Source organism: Ursus maritimus, unplaced genomic scaffold, assembly GCF_017311325.1.
Source record: "Ursus maritimus isolate PB19 unplaced genomic scaffold, ASM1731132v1 scaffold_35, whole genome shotgun sequence".
NCBI classification, from domain to species: Eukaryota; Metazoa; Chordata; class Mammalia; order Carnivora; family Ursidae; genus Ursus; species Ursus maritimus.
In genome coordinates, this window is record NW_024426119.1 from 9519426 (window position 1) to 9540887 (window position 21462).

Genomic DNA, 21462 nt, shown 5'->3' on the forward strand with positions numbered 1-21462 from the left:
TCCCTCTGGCAAAGTAAGCTGTCCTGTCAGTATATATTTCTACTAAGTAATTTTTACATGTAGCTTGCCATACCTTTCTGGCCATACTCAGAATTGTCTTTTTCATCCTCACTGTATTTGTTTTCAGCTGTGTTTTTCTTATATTAAAGGTATTTGATAGCAATCGACAGAAGAGGTGGCCCTTCAGTAGCCAAGGAGACCGTTAAACTTGCTGAAGAGTTCTTCCTCTCTACTGACAATACAGTTCTTGGCCTTGACCTCAGTGGAGACCCTACTGTAAGCCATTTTTCCTAAATACATTTTATTTCTGAAAAGTAGAATCAGCTTGGGGCTAAGGATTAGCTTGGGGCATCCTGCGTTCTCCAGAGGTCTAGCAGACTTTCCCAGTAGATGAAGCCCTATTCTTAAATAAAATCTTAAAAAAAAAAAAAAAAAAAAGGCAGGGCGCGGCACCTAGGTGGTTCAGTCAGTTAAGCATCTGCCTTCAGCTCAGGTCATGATCTCAGGGTCCTAGGATCAAGCCCCACGTTGTGGCTCCCTGCTCAGGAGGGAGTCTGCTTCTCCCTCTCCCCCTGCTCATCTCTCTCTTTCTCTCTCTCAAATAAATAAAATCTTAAAAAAAAAAAAGACCTATTCTTTTTGTATGTCAAAAAGAAAGAAAAGAAAAGAAAAGGAAAGAAAAGAAAAGAATGGATGACCAGAATGTCCACAGCAGCTGTTCTCAACCAGGATTCTGTGAAAGAATTAAGCCTTCCAAAAAAGAAAAAAGAATAAGATTTGAATGAGAGGAGAAAAATTAATTCATTACATACAGTGCCTGTCTAATAAATAATATTTAATTATGGCTAGACCTTAATTATCTCATAGAACCCCCAATTAAGATAGGCTGGCCTAGAGCTTCGTGAATGTCAGATTCAAGCACAGTATCTCACTTGTGTCACTATTGACATTTTGGGCCAATAATTCTTTGTCCTGGGAGGATGTCCTGTGTATTGCAGGATGTTTAGTAGCATTCCTGTCTTCTTTACCTACTAGATACTAGTAGCACCCTTTTAGTTGTGACAACCAAAAATGTTTCCAGATACTGCCAAGTGTCCCTTTGGGGGGTGGTGTAATTGCCCCTGGTTGAAAACCACTGGATTTAGAGAGTCCCACGAAACTGGTTCTTATGGTTTTGTTTAAACCTAGACTATTGTGCTTTTCTTTCATCCACTTGGGTAGAAGCTTTCTTTGCTGTAATCATACAGGTTCCTGAATCAGGTGAGTTCTCCTCCTTAGCACTAGATATCTAGATTTCCTTACAGAAATAAAATTTGGTGACCTCTATATCTAGCATGGCTGAATGACCTCAGGTTCACTGAAACGTGACTTAACATTCATGAGGGTAGGGATTGTGTCTTTACCAACTTTATATTCTCTAAAGTGTCTAGCACATTGTAGGTGCTTTACAAATGAAATTTTCAAATGAATCCATCTGCCATTTTTTCCCTTGCCATCAGTTTGCCTAGAATTCTCATGCATCTTCATTTTAACTTTTATCTTCAAGGTAGGAAAAGCGAAAGACTTCTTGGAACCTCTTTTAGAAGCTAAAAAAGCAGGCCTGAAGTTGGCATTGCATCTTTCAGAGGTAAATAATATTGTAAAATTAGGCTGGAGAAGATAGATTACAGTGAAAATAATAATCATTTATAAATGGCTAAAAGTAAACCCGGAGGTAAAAAAAAAAAAAAGTAGAAGAGGAGGAAAATAGAAATGTTTTTAAATGTAAATTATAATGATAAAGGTATGACTTGCTTTAGCCCCTTTTGTTACTGTTTTTGTTTTTGTCATTCCTGAGGGTGGCTGTTGACTCACACTACCACTGTGTCATTAAAACAGCTGTTGACATCTTACTAGAGAAAATGCCTACGTTTTCATCATCAGTCTTGTCATTGGCAAGCTGACACCGAGAAAAGCACCAGTGCATCTCACTTGTCCTCATAGGGTAAGGGACCTGAGTGTATCACATGCACTGGCGAGAAAGGAAGTAGCTCATCATTATTTTTTAAGGCTCATCAGAAGATCGGGTGCCCCTCATTGGGCCCCAGCTCCTTGGCAACATGAGCACAATGACAGATAATGTACAAATAAAGGCTGGAGAACAGTCACTTTCTTAAGCACATCACTGTGAGGCAAACAAGGGGTCAGCTACACTTTCCCCTATTTTACAGTTGGATTTACTTTATACCTCAGTATTTCTACCTTTTTCTTTCCTTTCCTTTCCTTTCCTTTTTTTCTTTTTGACATACAAAAAGCTATACATGATTAATGTATACCGCTTGATGAGTCTGGAATTTATTGTCTCAAGTGCAGGAAATAATACTTAGGCTACTTACCTCACAGGGTTATTTGTGAATATTAAATGCAGTAATGTATAAAGGTTGAATAGCATCATGATTTAAAGATTAAGGAAAAAATTGGAATTTCTTGTCAATACTGATGTTTTTCATGTGTATAAGCAGAGTCAGTAATCTGGTGGCAGAACTTAAAATCTAGGATCTATGTTTGCACATTCTGATCAAAAAGATCTTTCGGGGCGCCTGGGTGGCGTAGTCGTTAGGCGTCTGCCTTCGGCTCAGGGCGTGATCCCAGTGTTCTGGGATCGAGCCCCACATCAGGATTCTCCGCTAGGAGCCTGCTTCTTCCTCTCCCACTCGCCCTGCTTGTGTTCCCTCTCTCGCTGGCTGTCTCTGTCAAATAAATAAATAAAATCTTTAAAAAAAAAAAAAAGATCTTTCACTCATAGGACATTCTCTTGCTAACCTAACTGATGTCTGACTGAAGCTCTTGGTCAATGAAATGGAACAGTCAACATGTGTTACTGTGACCAGTTATCTGTGGTCCTTGTGCACAGCATCAGATCAGAACCCTTTCTTTACCTTAATCTCTGTTGCTTTTCTTTTTCTTTTGTCTATTTGTTTTTAAAATTTTTAATTTTCTTTATTCTGTTGCTTTTCTTGTTTGATCTGTTAAATACAAAACATTTCATTTCAACGTGTTACGGTCATTTGCCTTGTAGGCTATCTAGTAGATAAAGAGTACAGCTAGACCTTTTCAGGGTAGTTGTGGTATGTACGCAGTTGGCCGTGTCAAAATAAAACATGAATGCGATGCCTGGGTGGCTCAGTTGGTTAGGTGTCCGACTCTTGATTTCCACTCAGGTCATGATCTCAGGGTTGTGAGATCAAGCCCTGTGTGGGTTCTGCGTGGAGTCTGCTTGAGTTTCTCTCCTCCTTGTGTCCCTCCCCCCATCCCACTCACACTCGTTCTCTCTCTCTCTCTCTCTCTCTCAAATAAATAAATAAAATCCTTAAAAAAAAAATAAATAAAAAATAAAATAAAACATGAGCACACTGCACAGACAATCTGGGCCCTGGAGTCAGATATAGCTCTATGACCTTACACAACTTTTTAAAAAAAAAATAGAACCACAGGGGCGCCTGGGTGGCACAGCGGTTAAGTGTCTGCCTTTGGCTCAGGGTGTGATCCTGGCATTCTGGGATCAAGCCCCACATCAGGCTCCTCCGCTGTGAGCCTGCTTCTTCCTCTCCCACTCCTCCTGCTTGTGCTCCCTCTCTCGCTGGCTGTCTCTGTCTCTGTCGAATAAATACATAAAATCTTAAAAAAAAAAAAAATAGAACCACAAAAGTTAGGTAGGTATATCTGAAGAAATTCCAAGTGTAGAGAAGTGTAATGTAGAAGGAAAAAAAGAAAAGGGAAAGAAATTTGGTCTCTTTCTCATTTCATTTCTGCTCCCGAGTTGATCCTGTTACTTTTTCTGAACTTTAATTTTTTCACCTTAACTTTGTAAGATACTTGTGAGGTTTAAAGGAGAATTTATGTGAAAAGGCACAAAGCAGGTCTAAAAGTGTTTATTATTATTACTCTTATTAACTATAATTATTATCATCATTGAAATGAATCTAGGAGAATATTGGGAAATGAATGGGAAAATAAAGGCAAAGAAGACAGCTGGGAAAGTATAGGTAGTTCAGCTTCCCAAATGTCTCCATTATCTTCTCTGAGGGACAAAGTGGCTGGCTACAGAAATAAGTACCTTTAAGAACCGCTGAAAGGGGTTATTAATGCCGTCTCTCCCCCTTTTTTTTTTGAGATTCCAAACCAAAACAAAGAAACACAAATACTTCTGGATCTGCTTCCTGACAGAATTGGGCATGGGACATTTCTCAACTCCTCTGAGGGAGGATCCCTGGCTCTGGTAGACTTCGTGAGGCAACACCAGATACCACTGGGTAAGGCTTAGGGCTTCACATCCTCCAGATAAGACTCTACGTTTGTCCCCAGCCACCAGGTTGCAACCCATATGTGCAGAAGTACTGTTCTAAATATATGTGTCAGGGACACCTGGGTGGCTCAGTTGGTTAAGCTCAGCGGGGAGCCTGCTTCTCCCTCTGCCTGCCGCTCCTCCTGCTTGTTCTCTCTCTCTCTCTGTGGCATATAAATAAATAAAATCTTTAAAAAACAAAAAATATATAAATGTCACTTAGAAATTAAAAGTTGCTTGGTGCATGTGCCTCCTGAGCCTTATTTAAGTAACAGAAAGTTTTAGCTTCCTTTAGAATATAAGCTCCATGAAAGCAGGCCCCTTGTCTGTCTTGTTCACTGCTACATTGCCCAGTTCTCGGAACTCAGTAATTATTATTTTGAAGGAATAAGAGTCATCTAGTATTTTAAAATGACTTTAACCAAATTAATATGTGTTATGAAAATGTGTGACATTTATTTTAAAATTAAGAATTATGGAAGATTCCAAAACATATTTTTGTATGTGTATTGACTGTTACACACTTGTCTATATATGTGTCCCTGAAGCTGCTTTTATGTAACAACAAATATTTATGAAGTGCCTATTCTGTTTCAGTCACTGTTCAAATTGCTAGGAATAGCGCAGTAAACAAAACAGGCAGGGTTTCTTTCTCAAGGAATTTATATTCTAGCATAGGTAAGAGAGACATTAAACGGTTACACAAAAAAATGTCAGTGTTATGTTCTTTGAAGAAAATGAAACAGTTTGATATAATAGTGATGAGATAACCACTTTCAATTGGATGGTCAGGGAAGGCCTTCTCTGGAGGCAAAAAAGTAGTTGGCTGAAAACCATTTTACTGAATGATCAATTTGCTAAATTTACAATTTTATCAGTTTGTAAAAACACTTGTATGTGGCTGTGTGTTTTTTAATTACTTAGAGTTTTCAACAATTCATAATGAGATTTTTTTTCTTTTAAGAAGGACATTTTTAAACATCCACAGAAGTTGAGAAAATAGAAACCACTTGCATAGCGATCTTAGTGTGGTGGCCCAGCTCTGCACCCAGCAGTGTGAGGGGGCCAGGCTGCCATCCCTTGGACTGAGTGGCCATATGTTGAGGCTGCCTTATCATACTGAGCAGACACCATCAACCAAGTCAGTGAAGTATTTCTGCTCTGGCTGGGGAGCTCAATATAGTGTGTCAAGGCAGGAATTTGTTAATAATAGAAGTCATTCTTAAGAAGGACTTACTTGCAGCAGACAGTGAATGGATGGTTGTCTGAGTAAAGGAGTTTAGGGGTTTTCTTTAAGTCCATTCCTGCTCGTGGCTTTTTATAATACCGTAGCCCTCAGGCAGTGCTATCATTTTGTTTTAGTCTCCACTATAAGACCAGGAAGAAGTACAGCAACCCTTCCAAAATTCCTTCATGATTCTTCCCTGCTTTCTCCACAGTGACTGGCTCACAGCATTTCTCTTTCCTCTCCATTTTGGATAAAATAAAGCACATCACTGTGAAGGGGATATTAATTCCCTGCCTGGTATATTTGCTGCCAAAAGTTACAGCACACTAATTGAACTACAAATTTTCACACGTAAGGTCAATTCTGTAAAGTAATGAATTATTGAAAATTAGCATACCTTGGAAAAATTTCTCATATATCTACTTGGTGAACACTGATGAATGAGTCTACTAATCTGCTTTTAATAAGAGACTTTTTCCTTTCATCTAGAACTCTGTTTGACCTCAAACATCAAAAGTCAGACAGTTCCATCTTACGACCAGCATCATTTCGGATTCTGGTACAGCATCGCCCATCCGTCTGTGATCTGTGTAAGGTGTTTTGTATGAAGTATTTTGCTCCTTTTTCGTCCCATTGTTGCATCAGGATAGACATTCACTGCTAGCGGACTGCCTCGCATCCCTCAGGGTGCTGCCCAAGTAGAGGAGTGAGAGAGGATCAGGGCATGAGAGGCTACAGAGGGCCAAGGTGACTCAGGTTTGGCTCTATGGATAAAGGTCCTGTTGGTGCCCAGAGGACATTAAAAAAAAACACTGATGCCCAAGTATCCAGCCCTTGAGAATCTGTCTCATTTGATCTGGGGTGAGTCCTGTACACAGATACATTTTAAAAGCTTCCTAGTGATTTTAATATGGAGCCATGGTTGAGAGCCACTGCCCTGGTGTTTTTGGTTTTTGTTTTAAAAAGGATAAACAGGACTATTTAGTTATAGATATGCCTGGATGCATATATAGACCTGTTTAGACTCTTAAAAGAAGCATGGTAAATAGGAAAATAGACTAAACATAAGTTACTGTTTTTTAAAAAATCATTTCCTTGTTCATTTTAAACTTTAGTTCTTGTTTTTTGGGGTTTTTTTGTCTTGTGTTTTTTTTGACAGACCGATGATAAGGGTGTTTTTGCAACACACCTTTCTCAAGAGTACCAGCTGGCAGCTGAAACATTCAATTTGACCCAGTCTCAGGTGTGGGATCTGGCTTATGAATCCATCGACTACATCTTTGCTTCTGACAGCACCAAGTCTGAACTGAGGAGGAAGTGGAATCATCTGAAACCCAAAGTGTTACATTTTTAAGCTGCAATGAGGTGAACTACTTTTGAGTGTGTGTTGCAACCAAGATCTTCCTGCCATATCCCGCTTAGTAAACTGTCCACTCCCTCTGAAGCACAGCCAGGTGCCACGGTCTCCATCACCAGCACCTTATTCATGGCTGCTGCCCAGTAAATGTTTTAAACTGACTGGCAGGCTCTGAGGTCTTACAGAGCTTACCTTACCTTACAGAGCTTACTTTCTTGCTGTGTACTGGAAGGGACTTGAAAGTGGCTGCTAACTAAACTCCCCGTTCCACCATAGATTTGACTTAACAGTCCCTCTCCATTAGTGATCATAAAACTCCAGGAAAATCAAAGGAGTTTCTCCTGAGGAAGAGTTTTGGAATAACTAGTCTAAAGATGAGGAGAGTGAAAACAGATTGCCACCAAAACCTTGTACCTTGTGACAACAGTGCTCTGTGTTTTGTTTTGCTTGTTTTACTCAAACTCCCTTAAGTATTCCCCCAAAACTGTTGACTCCAGGCTATACTGCATACGATGGATTTTTGTGAATACCCAGTAGTCAGAGTTAATCTACTTTGGATGACCCTAGTGACAGATAAAGCTAGCTTCTGAGATCTGGCTTTGCCCCTCTCATGATTGATCCCCCTGGAATCAAGGTGGTGGGTGTTTTTAAATGTTCCTACCTTACCCTTCTGTTATTTTGACCATAATGTAGCTATACCAGCCAGACACTTCTGGAGGTCTAAGGTACTTTAGGCTTCTATTTCCTTTCATCGACTTCCAGTTGTTCCAAAGTTTTGTTTCTGAAAGAGCACCATGGTGGATATAGGGTAATTTAAACTCCTAACTAAAATATCTCCATATAACATGTTACTTTAAGCACCATATCAGAGAATATATACCATTTTATATGTCTAAACTTTGATATGCATCTCACTGGATTGTTAAGTGTATAGGAGTAAAGTTTTTCATTTCAGATTTTGAATCGAAGAATGGAAGAATTGATTGCTCCTATCTCAGCTTCCCTTTCCTACCTGGTCACCATAAAAATAGTTCTGTACAAAGTTGTTAAGACTCAGACTCCATATTCTGATTATATTAAAAAAGGAATGGCAGCAACACAAAGAAAACATATAAATGTTATTAAGTTCTGTAGCAATGGCCATAGCAAGCAAAAAAAGAAAGAATGTGGGGCACCTGGTTGGCTGTCAGGGGAACCTGCAACTCTTGATCTCAGGATCATGAGTTTGAGCCCCATATTGGGGGTAGAATTTACTTTAAAAAAAAAAAAAGTGGGGGACCTGGGTGGTGCAGTTGATTAAGTGTTCGACTCTTGGTTTTGGCTCAGGTCATGAGCTCAGGGTCCTGGGATCAAGCCCCATGTGGAGGACTGCATCTGGCTCCACACTTAGAGGGGAGTCTTGAGATTCTCTCTGTCCTTCTCCCTCTGCTCCCTTCCTTGCTCGGGCATGCGCACTTTCTCTAAAATAAATAAATCTTAAAGAAAAAAATGATAGTGTGGAGAAAATGAAGAACAAGAAATAACAGCACTAGGAAACAGCTGATGGAAGCTGTGATTGTGCAGCTCCTGCTAATACACCCTTACTTCCTTTGCTATACGTATCACTCAGTCTGTCCCCACAAAGGTCTTATGAGTATTAAAAGGGTAGGATGCACAGATCCTCTTGCTCTACCCACAGTGGCCTTGGTTTCTCTTTCTTAGAATGAAGACTATTTCTTCTTCCATCCTCAGGAATGGCAGACTGGGTAGCAGAAAATGGCTTATTAAGCTAGTTTGAGATGAAATGGGCTTTCCCTAGTAAGAGAGTTTGCCTTTGCCCTCTTCCTTATGTACATTCTTCTCATCAGCTTGGTGGGTGCAGGGGAGGCTGGTCCTGGGTCTTTTAAAGTAAGACTTACTCTCCATGCCCAGTTATGATAGGCCCTAATGCACTGTCCTAATGGATACAGATACCACAGAAGGATTTTCATTCTAATTTCTCTTTTACCACATCCTAATTTGTTTCTCAGTCTACAACAGAAAGATTCAAACAGGCATACTTCTGATAAGCCCACAGAGGGAGCCAAAAAAGCAGGTAAATATTTTTCTTTTCCTAGCACCAACAACTTAATAATTTGCACATGTATATTTGGGGGGGGGGGAACCACCTGAAGACACACTGGGTACTTTATAGACATAATTTTTATTAACATGGTATCCCTGAGAGGCAGATTAAGGTGTAAACATTATTCTGCTTTACAGAAAGGGAGATGGAAACAGGTTGACTTACACACAAGACATCTGGAAGCAGAATTCATAATCTGCTGATACCCCAACCAGTGCTTTTTACACACTATCCATAAATACAATAAAGACAGTAATCTCTCATATTAAAAAACACACATTTAAAAAAACACACTTACTAAACCGTCTCAGATCCTGAGGCACTGCTTTAGACTGGTGTTTCTTCTGTGTTCCTGTCTGCTTAGGCCACATAATTGAGATACCATCTCCTCCTAATAAACATTAGGAGATTCTTTGTAGTAGGGTCCCTCAACACCAGAATACTCATCAGCCTCTCATCTAACACAGCAAGCTATGACTTAGAGAATATTCTATCTCCCCACTCCTCTTTGATATCTCATTCTAGCCCCAGGACTCTGATTAAATGCGAATATGAAACAGCTACGTATCCCAGGACTTGGCCATCTGTTCACATTCCTCTTTCCTCAGACCTGCCCACTGAAGTATCTTTTCAAGATACTAGTTTCTGACCTTTGTCTCCCATAAGAGCTAGTCTCCTAAAATGCTCATTCTTCTTCCCCAGTGCGAGCTGGCTCTTTCATCAATAAGTACAGCACAGTACCTGATTTATTATCGGTGGATGGACCACCAGCTCCTGATCTCCCTCTAGCACTCCATGTTCCAGTTAAGACAGTTCTCTCTCTCGTGCATAGCCTAGATCATATTGTTCCTCAAAGTTTGTGCTGCTCCAGATTTTGTCTAACTTTCCTTACGGTCTGTCCTTTGCCCTCGGCTCCATTTGCATAAAACACCTTGCTCTCCAGTTTTCCTATTTCTCACCCACTCAGCACTAGCTTTGTGATTCGTTTTGGAGAGTTCATCCCACCCTAATTTACCCAGTAACCTTCCTTCCTTTGAACAGTTGCTGTTTCATGAAGCCTTCCTGAATAAAGAGAAGAAAATACCTCCCAGATTTTTCTTATAGAAAATTATAATGCATTTTACCTTAACATTTATGCAAAACGTTACTAGATTTCTAGATTTCTCTAAAACTGTTGAAGCTCTACTTGTACATTTATTTATTTGTCCATGTCAGTGTCATCTGTTTTAGACTGTAAGAACAAGGACAGGGTCTGTTTACCTTGTGCTGTACAGGGCTCATCATACTACTATGAATAGATGGGCAATTAATTCATTACTATTTGATTATACAGATCAGAATTACACTTGTGTTTGAAGAGCTTTTAAAAATAGATCCATACAGTTGAATATGTGCACGTGCACGTGTGTGAGTACTGGCAGCTCCAATGACCAAAGATAATCTGTCCTCCTTGCCATTAGGGTAAAGAGCAAAGTGGCCTGTTTCCTAGTCCATGGGTATGTGGCAGTGGTTTCTGTTCGATGCAGGTTAGTATTGAGCACCCATGGGGTGCTGTATAACACTACACTAGGTGTTTGGAGTGTGTAGAATGCGGACAATCCCCTACTGGCAGCTTTAACTGCCTTCTCTTATATCAGCATATCCAGCTGGCTTGCTCTTTGCACTTCTGGACCAGAGGGAGCAGATGAAATTCAGATGACATAGAACAGAAGAAAAAAAATTAAACTAGCTGCTCTAAATGTGTTATTCTATTCCAGATCTTCTAGGACTTAGAAGAAATTAAGAAATCCAGGGATGACACTTCAATATTTATATAAGGTTTACACTGTTTCCCCATATAGAACACCTAGGCTTTTGACAAGATGATTCATAGGGCAGAACCACGATGGATATTAAACTCTCCTTTAAGGTAAATGAAGAGTGTGCACGACCAGTGTCATTCTGAGCACAGGCTTATGTGAACAGGAAAAGCCACTTTCTTGCATTTCCATTATTGTATAAAGAGTTAGACCCACTAAGAAAAGTTTCAGAACTTCTCCCTGAAATGCTGCTGTGATAGGTTTTTCCAGCTGAAATGCAGCTGAATAACAGGATAAATAAATACATGGGATCTACTTACATCCTTTCTATTAAGGGAACAACACAGGTACTGAGAGGTAAAGGTGTTATCTGTCATTTCCAATGAAGGCAAGGAGAGGAACTGAAATCTTCCTTTCATTCTTAAGACGACTACCTTAGGAATTCACAGATCCAGGAAAAACATGGGAACAGAGTGGGGTAAATCTTAGAGTGTTTCCTATGCTGGTTGGGTAGAGAATAGGAGATGGATCTACTATTGGAAGACTTTTTGAAACCATTTCAATGCATTTATCTATTCTTTAAATTCTCAGGGGCTTACTTAGGTGCTGACTGTGACAGAAGTTTTTCTCGTGTATGGATCTCACGGTGCTTATTAAGGGCGGAGCTTTTACTGAAGCACTTGCCACAGTCATGACACCCATAGGGTTTCTCTCCTGTGTGGGTCCTATGATGTGCACGTAAGTCAGAACTCTTACTGAAACTCTTTCCACAGTCAGGACACACATGGGGTCTCTCTCCTGTGTGTATCCTCCGATGTGCACTGAAATGAGAACTATTGTTGAAACTTTTTCCACACTCTTCACATTGATAGGGCTTTTCTCCTGTGTGGGTTCTCTGGTGAATTATAAGGCTTGAGCTCTGATTGAAGCGTTTTCCACACTCACCACATTGATATGGTTTTTCTCCTGTGTGGATTCTCCTGTGGGTGATGAAATTTGAACTGTCACGGAAACTTTTCCCACAGTCAAGACACTTATAAGGTTTCTCTCCAGTGTGGATTCTCCGGTGTCTAATGAGGCGTGCACTCCGACTGAAGCTTTTCCCACAATCAGCACATTTATATGGATTTTCCACTTGATGAGATATCTGATGCATGAGGTGGGAATTCGGACCAAAGCTTTTGCTGTATCTGAGATATTTACAGGGTCTCTCTCCCAGGTAAGGTCTCTGATGATTTAGAACTTTACCTAAACTCTTCTCTGGGAGTGTTTGTTTTCCTCTTCTCTCCCCTGGGGTCTTTGCCCACTGTTGTCCTGATCTACATTCACTCTCACCACCTTTACCCTGAGTAAGATGCCGGGAAACTTTCCTTTCAGACCTTGCAAGTAATGTTCTATGTAGTTGTACTTCCTCAGAAATATCTCGTTTTAGGTTCTCTTCATTATCAAATCCAGCCTCAAAACCTGATATAAGAATAGAATTTTAAAGGTTATCCATTTCCTCAATATTATGTGCTGGGGGTAAGGGAAGTATCACATTAGATGATTAAAGATAAAAATTAGGGAGCACTAGATCCCAAATGACTACTACCAATTAGAATTCCACTATTTTTACTCCTCTACTTAGTAACCTAATCACGTGCTTCTCATCTGTTATAGGGGCTGATTAATACATTCTTTGAACTCTTCCTGGATACCCATGATCTTCAGAAAACCTTCTCAGTATACCAAGGAAAACCTACCAGATTTAAGAGAGGTCTAGGAATACCCAGGAAAACTCTGAGAAACTTCTATATCCAAAAAGAGCTATATGAGTCCCCCTCCCTCAAATTCCAATATAGAGAATAAAAACAGGGTAGGAAAATACTTGGTGTCTTTCAAAGAACAGAAGGCCTTCTGAGAGATAAATTTTGCTAGAAAGTATCTCCCTAAAACATTCTCTTTTCCATGGAAAAATAATCATTAAATGTTCCCAAAGCACTACTCTAATGCTCAAGCTAAGCTTTTAATATTCTTCTAAGAACCAAATACCAGGTCTCCCCACGCCCAGGCTATGTGAATTTGCAGACGCTTGGCAAATTTTCAGATGGTTCAGAAAAATCCTGGATCCCAAATTCCCTGGACAACATCTGAGAGCAAAGGAATACTGAGCGTCAGCCTGTTTATGTACCCCTTAAAAACAGTATTTCTATCCAAAAGCCCAGTCTTATAAGATGCCCCCATGAAAGAGAGATTTGTTGGATTCGATGAAATCTCAGAACCTTTAATATGTGAGTGTGTATTGTGAGCCTCCGAAGAGGGTAATTTAGCATTTCCTAAACCTAGAAACCATTTTTAGTGGAAATATTAACACCCCCACAGAACTGATGCTCCATGGAACACCCTTGAAGAATGCAGATCTGAAGAACTTTTCGGAAAGAATGCTATTACTTATTAGGTACTTACTATGTGCTGAAGCACTGTGCTAGGTGCTTCACCATAGTACCTCATTTACATCACCCTCGATGAGGTAGGTCTTAATACGTAAGCAAACTTACAGGGTTAAGTAACTTGCTCTGTGTCACTCAGCTGGCTAATGGACAACAGAGTTCAGATTCATATACATCTATGACTCCAAAATCAGAATTATTCTTCCCACAAGGAGGAAAGCCATAGTGAAGTATTTCTTTTTCTCACAACAGCTAAGATTCAAAGGGTCCATTCCCTAAGAAATCTCAGACTTTTGCCCGGCTGTGGCTGAAGAAAGAGGTTATCGGGTTTTCATAGATGTGAATAAAGCAGACATACAACTGGTATACAAGTTCAAAGTAGAGGAAAAAACATTTAACAAGAAGGAACTTTTAAAATCAACTTCATCCCACTATGGGTATCCCACATGCTACCTGGGAGATGTTAACTTTCATACTCCCTGCTAGGTAAACTGCCTAACAGCTCAGATGTAGAAGAGGGCAAAGTTAGAAAGTTTGCACCCATCAGACAGAAGCTGTAGGATGAGAAGGCAAGTCAGGTGAATAATTTATATCCCCTCTGTGAGCTGCTTTAATAGAAAGGAAACATGGAGAAGAGAGAAGGTGGTCACAAGAAGAATCCATGAGAGCTGGGTGTAGAGGCCAGCCTCCTGGTCTTCAGATTGTTGGTTTTTCTCCTAAATCCCACTGCCTCCCCTTTGCTACTTAAACCTCAAAAAGTAAAAGGATCTTACCACTGGGGCTCTGGAATAAGACTGGAGCACGGGTCATGACAACCCCCAGAGGTACCTCAGTGTCCTCTTCATCATCCTCAGAATCTTCTTCTATGGTCTCTTCTGCCACCTCAGCTTGCTTCTCAGCTTCGGTCTCACTGGTCTCCTGGATGGGGCAAGAGGCTGTCTCTTCTTCCTGGCTGTCACTGGGCGGGGCAACAGCCCTGGCACTCACCAAAGCATCCATCTCTTCAAAGAAGGGACAGGTTTCTGGTGCTTGGCCATTCTTGACTTTCCGATAGCTGGTTTGTAGGCTTTTAAACTTGGTCCGACACTGCTCTGGTGTCCTTAAGAATCCATATTCCCATAACCGCTCAGCCACTGCTCCATACAACTGGCTGTTGCGGTGACAGTTCCGGAGGGCTTCGTAGAACTGAGTCTCACTAAGAATTGCAAGGTAAGTCTTTGTCTCTTCATAGCCCCAGTGTACACCTGCCACCAGAAGAGAAATTTCAGCACCACTTAATCCAGGGCTTCACAGCCTCAATTACTCAGTCCTATCAAGTGCATGATGAAAAACCACCTAAGCTTGGGCTCCTAGGTGAAAAAAATACTTCCTGTTTCCAAAATCTATACAAACTCATTATAGAATGTTTTGCTTCTCTATATCCCATAGCAATTTCACAGGGACTTGATTCCTATGTTCTCTTTAGCCATTAAAAAAAAAAAAAGCGTTTCCACCAGATCACTGAAACAGTCATTACATATACTGAGTCAAGAGTACAGGATGTGGGGCGCCTGGGTGGCACAGCAGTTAAGCGTCTGCCTTCGGCTCAGGGCGTGATCCCGGTGTTCTGGGATCGAATCCCACATCAGGCTCCTCCGCTATGAGCCTGCTTCTCCCGCTCCCCCTGCTTGTGTTCCCTCTCTCGCTGGCTGTCTCTATCTCTGTTGAATAAATAAATAAAATCTTAAAAAAAAAAAAAGCACAGGATGCATTTCCCCATTCTTCTAGTAGTTTCTCTGGAATTTTGATCCTAACTAGAAAATAACTGGTCAGGGGAATAAGACCCAGTCAATCACTGTCATGAGTTATCCCTAACTTCTCTGATCACTCTTTTTCCATCAGCTGTACTTCCTTATGAATTAAGTTTTCCAAAGCGTGACTCAAGACCCCAAGGAACAGTCTCTTTCAGAATCACACTGTTGCCCAATCCCTATTATGGCCCTTCTTCATTTGCCACAATCTCAAAAAAGCAAGCCCAGTAATAGCAAAGACCTGAAGGGTACAAGGTAAGGACCTGATAGTCATGCACCTTATCCTAAGGAGTGAAGGACTGGTGGAAGCCAGAAAGAGGAAGGAAGCAGAGCAGTATCTCCTGGCCTGAGCCCGTACTAGTGGTGCAGGCCTCCCTTGGGCAGTACTTCAGTATGATTACAGACCCTGCTCCTTGTAAAGCCCCCAAGGTAGAGGGAAAGGAGATTCAGAGTCTTCCTCCCACTTGACTGCCAGCTGGAGATGATGCTGCTTCCATCATCCTCCACTCACTGCAGGTAAAGGAGTTGGAGAAAGAATCGGAAGACAGAGAAAAAGCAGTGGAAAAAGATGAAAAGAACAGGTAATGAAAATAATAGCAGCTAGCATATGTGCCATGTCTGTGATTTACCTGCATTTATAACAGTGACAAAATGAGAGAATGAAAGAAAAAAAAACAGATATTGAGAAAGGAAAAAGTAGAAGACAGAAAGACAAAAAGCCTAGAACAGAACTGAAGTAACAACACCCATATAATAAAAAATGAAAGGAAAAGATCACTGTTCACAGTGAAACTGCAACTTCAGAGATGTAGTCCTGCTGTCATGCCCCATTCTACAGGTGAGGAAACAGCTCTGAAATGGTCAGGTAACTATCCAAGGTCACCCAGGTGATTAGTGTTCAAGATTAGAAACAAAGCCCCGACTCATATTTTGGTGTTCTTTCTGTAACAACATGGTTATACAAATTATATCAACAGTATTAAATAATACTTAAAAAACAGTTCCATGGGCAAATAATATTTCAACAAAGTGTTAAACAAGATTTCTTACTATGTGTGTTGCGAATCTCCTAGAGGAGTCTTAGAAAATGTTTCCCCAGCTTTGGGCAGTCCTTCACTATGCTATGCTAAGTGAAAAGGAACACAAAATAAACTGACATTGAGGACTGGGGAAATAAAAGATGAAGCACCAGTTTGTATAAGGTGCTCAATAAATACTTTCCTTAAACATAGTATAGTGCCAGGTTTTTCTCAGCAGTTAGTGATTTTTATAATCAGGAAAAAATATTTTAATAAATGGAAGGACTGATATTCTTTTAAAGAACTCTCTAGAATTTTCTTTTCTTTTTTTTTTTTTTTAAAGATTTTATTTATTTATTCGACAGAGATAGAGACAGCCAGCGAGAGAGGGAACACAAGCAGGTGGAGTGGGAGAGGAAGAAGCAGGCTCACAGCAGAGGAGCCTGATGTGGGGCTCGATCCCAGAATGCTGGGATCACGCCCTGAGCCGAAGGCAGACGCTTAACCGCTGTGCCACCCAGGCGCCCCTCTCTAGAATTTTCTGAATGTACTTCTTTAAAATATCTAAAATTACTCCCTACTTACTATTATCTAATTTTCCCACCAAAGAGAATGAAATATACATAGAACTGAGAAGTGCCTCTTGTTCTCTTTAAGTGACAAAGCTGACAGGCAACATTAAACTTCCTGACTGCACATGCAGTCTCCTAACTCCTCAAATCTAATCCCAGAACCCCAAAAAGAAAAGCTTCTTACCACTTGGGCTTCGAAAAAGAACAGGTGCAGTTGAGTTGTCGGGGTCTTGGGGGGTGGCCTCCTGGCCCATTTCATCACTGTCAGACTCTTCAGCCATACCCTCTTCTGCTTCCTCATGCTGCCAGCCCCCTTGCCCTAGCTCCTCAGTCTCGGCATCACTGCCTACTAGGCCAGAGTGAGAGGCTGCCTCTTCCAAGCCATTACTGGGCAAGGCGATGACCTGGGCACTCATCAGGGCCTCCATCTCTTCAAAGAAGGGGCAGGTCTCAGGTGGGTGACCACTCTTGACTTTCCTATAGCTCTTCTGGAGACCTTTGAACTTGGTCCGACATTGTTCCAGGGTCCGAAGGAAGCCATACTCCCGGAGCCGCTCAGCCACAGCCCCATACACTTGGCTGTTTCGATGACAGTTTCGGAGAGCCTCATAAAACTCAGTCTGACTGAGAATTGCAAGGAGAGTTCTGGTCTCTTCATAGCCCCAGTGCACACCTGCTACCTTCTCATCCTCAAAGCCCCAGTGATCCTGGTCCACCCAGCTTCTTCTCTCTCTCTTGGGTGGTAACAGATCAGCATGCATTTGTCTATCTCCTGTGTGACTGCCTCTTGGGAGTTCCTTCTCTTTGGACCCCAGATCAGGGATCCATGGCTCTCCTTGCTTCAACCTGGAGACCACACCGGATTTAGGAAATGGAAAGCCTGCTTGCAGGGAAGCAAACAAAGGATATCATAATTTGGATTGATCATAAAAACATCTCTGAGTTCAGACCTGCCTTTTTTTGAATCCAAGAGGCTTATAAAGAAAGTGTCTAAGAAAGTGTTTTCAGAAAGTTCAATGGGTTGGAGAAAGTGGGGAAAATACATAAAACCTCAAAAAAGATTTTCCAGAGCAGGGTGACAAGAGAGGAAAAGGTTCTGTTTGTGTGTTCAGAGCAAATAACTTCTGTTCCATGTTGCTCCCTAGCTCTCCTCACCAGTTACAGGTCTTGGCACTGCTGGGAACAGTCACCTCCCGTCTCCTATAAGTTCTCCACTTGGCGCTAGGGAATTAAACTCAAAGTGGTTTCAAGGGGGAAACTTCAGTTCATCTATTTCCTTCACACTGTCACCAAGTTCTAAAGGTTTTTCCCATAGTATGTCCTGCTCTGTTCCTCATGCCGTCATCCAGATCTAGACCCTGTATCCTCTCACAGCCGGATAAATGCAGCGGTCGCTGTCCCTACCTAACTCCAGGCTCTTGCTTCCTCAGCTCAAACACTATACTGTCCATTCATATCAGACTCCCCTTCAGAACACAGCATACTGTTATTCATCACTCTGTGCCTTTCCTTTAAGTCCCTCCTATCCAAATTTAACCCATTCTATGAGAAGTCGTATTTGCCAAAGCCACCTTATAAAGCCTTCCCTACTGCCCTCCCTCATCTCTCACTCTGCCAAACCCCTATTGTACTCACACAAATTGAGTAAAAGTCATTGTTTGGCACAGTTTCAACACAGTTCAGTTCAGCACATATTTGCTTCCAATCACACCCTAAGCTCTTTGAGAACAGGCACCTTTACTTATTGCAGAGTAATATTATAAACTTATTGCAAGGCATTGGAATACACGGTAGGTGTTCAAAAAAATGATTAATTCTGCAAGTCTCTGGGGTAGAGGAGTTGCATCTGGATTACTAAACAGACACCATTGCAAATGGCTGAGAAGCCTAGCTTCTTGGATGATAAGATCAGAATTCAAAACAACTTCAACAAGTTAAAGAAATGATCAAAAAAACCCAAACAAACAGATAATATGGAGTTCAACTGAGTACAAAGAAGAAAAACAAGTTCTACAAAATCAAGTACAACAATAAGCACTAGGCACAAAGACAATGGGGAAAGTGGTAAGAGTCCTGGGAGTTACCAAGTAAACAATAATCACCAAATAATTAGTTGAGCTCTACTGAAAGAAAATGTAGTGAAATTCTGATGTAAAATTCCTACTCTGCCTCTACCTACCAGACCTTCGCTGGAATAATATAATTTAGTTCTCCACGATTAACATGATATTTGGAAGACTTCACTTCCAAAGGAGAATAACAAAAACTTAGTAGGTCTAAAGAATGGAGCTTCTGGGGAAGAGCTTAAAGAAACAAATATAGTTCAATTTGGAGAAGGAAAACGACTGAAAGGAGGCTGTGCCTTCAAGTATACAAAAGAATTTTTATTTAGAAAATACTGACCTAGTATCATCATTACCAAGAGGAAATAAAATAGTTCCAATTCTGATAAAAACTAGGAAGCCATCCTCTGGCAGACTTGTCAAAAGAGGAAATAAGAATACTACATCAGAGGGCTAAACTACATACCTTCAGGAGGCCTCCAACAACTGCATACTCTATAATTTCAACTCATTTCCTGAAATCCCACTCCCACTCACTATTCCCAACCCTACTTCCCAATTTAGAATGGCATACTATCTTCCCATACGAATCTACTCCTCACCGCTCCTTTGAAAAGGTCTGAGCTTCTCCTTTGGGTTCATCTGCTCCTGTGGTCCCAGGTCTGGGCTCCTTGCCCTCTCTTTCTTGGTTACATCCCTGGGCTGGGGTTCCACTGACTCCTGCCGAACACTTAATAACTCTCGTGATGATTTCAGGGGTGTCATCTTCTCCAAGCGCACTTCCTGCCCCTTCACAGAGACTGTGACCTAGAAACAACCCCCATTAATTGTCACTGCAAGGTTATAATGAGGGGCATTCCCAGAGGAGATTATTTAATACCCCAAAAGAGTTCATCCTTTTAGGATTTGGCTAGGTTTGGCAGGGGAAGGGGTTTAAGAGTAAACAAGGGTCTTTCTTATTCCATTAGCTTAGAGCAGCTGGAACTCCAGAAAGAAAAGTTCAAAATAGTAAACCCACCTACAAGCTAAAAAATAATGCCCCTTTCTTCCCTCTTAAGTAAAAAACTGTTAAGAGTATGAATAACTCATTATGACAAGGTAGCAAAGGTACACCCAGGTAGCATCTCCAGATAAGCTCTATCTGAAAAAGTTACCTGTTCCAGGACCAGAAGTATAAGCATCAACAAAGGAGGTTGTGCCCCTCTTAAACCTGTATATACCTTCATATTATCCTTGCCCCTTCCCAGTCACAGACTTCTGAATTCCCCCTCCCTTCTCACCGAACGTCCAGGTCTTCCAGGCTCTCTTTCTAAATCTTCCACCAGAGCCACTGCCTCCTCTCCACTTTCTGGACATTGCTCCTGTACCCAATTCTGGATCTCCCCAGGTAAGATGGTCAGGAACTGCTCTAGCACCAACAATTCTACAATTTGCTCCTTGGTGCGCACCTCCGGCCTTAGCCAACGACAGCAAAGTTCCCAGAGTTGGCTGAAAGCCTCCCGGGGCCCAGCTACCTCCTGGTAGTGAAATCTCCTGAAGCGCTGTCGGAATGTCTCAGAGTTAGTGCCATTCCCTCTCAGAGTGGGTTTGGCCATCATTCACAGCAGAAAGCAGCTCCCCTCCACTTAAGGGTTCGAGGGCTTACACCTATTTTCCCATGTCCTTGGAGAATCACCTGCAGATGAGTCAACTGTAAGAAGAGTTTCCTCCTAGGGTAGAGAGAGATGGCACTATCAGAAGAAATACACTCATATGTCTAAAGTCTTGCCAAGAGCTGGCCTGACTTCCCATATACTCCACGTGGCCATCTGAGGTAGCACCAACTTTAGGACAGCAAGCCAAAACAGCATGAAGGAGAGATCTTTCAAAAGCTACCATTTCTGGGTGACTTCCAAGGCAGCCCGGGGAAGCAGCAAAGAATAAAGTATTGTCTGCTTTCTTCCACCTCCCCCCAAACCTGATCCCATTTAGCTCCCCTGACCAATGTTACATAGTGAGTTTGAACCATATGGGAGACCTGGAGCTTGAGAGGATCTAAAGGCAAGTCACCATCCTGCTGAAGGCACCAAAAAGCCTCTGTCCAGCGGGTCGCAACTGTTCTCCCCCAGTACCTCCGCAGTCCTTCCGGAGGCCCTTTACATCCTCCCGGCCCCCTCAGACTACACAACTACCAATTCCCACCCGGGACAAAAATCAAGTACTGAATACTGGGTCTTTTCCCACAAAGCGTTAAGTAACCCCTCATTAACTATTCGGGAACTACTGACGGGAAACCTCCCGCATTGGGAGGATTGGTTTTGGTTCCTGAGGGGAGGGCCGGCCGGTAGGCGTGGGGAGTTACACTGAGTTGGTGGCGAGAGGGAGTCCGAGGGGGCAGTAGTAATGGGTCTCCTGAGGATGGGTTCGGTTGCTGGCCAGGGGCTCCGGGTGCTGCGGGGTTCGCGGGAGCGGGACTCGGCTCAAGGAGCGGCGGGTGCGGGATTCCGGCCTCTTTGTCTTCGGTCCCTCCGGCCAGGTCACTCTCGGAGCCGTCGTGCGGTCCCTCCAGAGGCCTCCGACCGAGCTAAGGCGCCCTGAGAGCACCCTCCGGCCACCCCTGGGAGCGTCTTCTTCTCGGGGTTGCCCCTCAACCCACTCGCATCTCTGCCCCCGGGCCAGCCTCACCCTCTTAGGGTCGGGCCCCAGGCCCGGCTCTTCGGCCTCCCAGTCCAGCTCTCAAACCGGAAGTCCGAGCGGGCGACTCGGGCACTGAGGGCGCATGCGCAAGGGCAACTACG

The 21462-nt window shown here is 42.2% G+C and overlaps 2 protein-coding genes across 5 annotated transcripts in view; one reads left to right on the forward strand and one right to left on the reverse strand.

Annotated features, from left to right (window-relative positions):
* ADAL (adenosine deaminase like) overlaps positions 1 to 11297 on the forward strand; it is a 27629-nt gene extending 16332 nt beyond the window's left edge. The window contains exons 7-12 of one of the 3 annotated variants that reach the window (XM_008702178.2): positions 150 to 276; positions 1547 to 1627; positions 4154 to 4292; positions 6042 to 6142; positions 6712 to 6917; positions 8919 to 11297. In XM_008702178.2, coding sequence (XP_008700400.1) covers positions 150 to 276; positions 1547 to 1627; positions 4154 to 4292; positions 6042 to 6142; positions 6712 to 6906 — 643 coding nt within the window. In that variant the 3' untranslated portion in view covers positions 6907 to 6917; positions 8919 to 11297. Of the gene's footprint in view, positions 1 to 149; positions 277 to 1546; positions 1628 to 4153; positions 4293 to 6041; positions 6143 to 6711; positions 7955 to 8918 lie in introns of those variants that run through there. The other 2 variants (XM_008702176.2, XM_008702174.2) reach the window with 2 other exon arrangements.
* On the reverse strand, positions 9073 to 21402 carry ZSCAN29 (zinc finger and SCAN domain containing 29). Of its 2 annotated transcripts, XM_008702170.1 has the most exons (6): positions 21350 to 21402; positions 19966 to 20394; positions 19288 to 19492; positions 16807 to 17502; positions 14015 to 14485; positions 9073 to 12276 (listed from the first exon to the last, which is right to left on the reverse strand). In XM_008702170.1, exons 2-6 carry the CDS (start codon positions 20281 to 20283, stop codon positions 11408 to 11410), a joined length of 2559 nt encoding a protein of 852 aa, XP_008700392.1. In that variant the 5' UTR covers positions 20284 to 20394; positions 21350 to 21402; the 3' UTR covers positions 9073 to 11407. The 2 variants fall into 2 exon arrangements, with proteins under 2 accessions (XP_008700392.1, XP_008700393.1); XM_008702171.2 differs by lacking the exon at positions 21350 to 21402 and having other exon boundaries at positions 20134 to 20716.
* Positions 21403 to 21462: the final 60 nt, after the last annotated feature.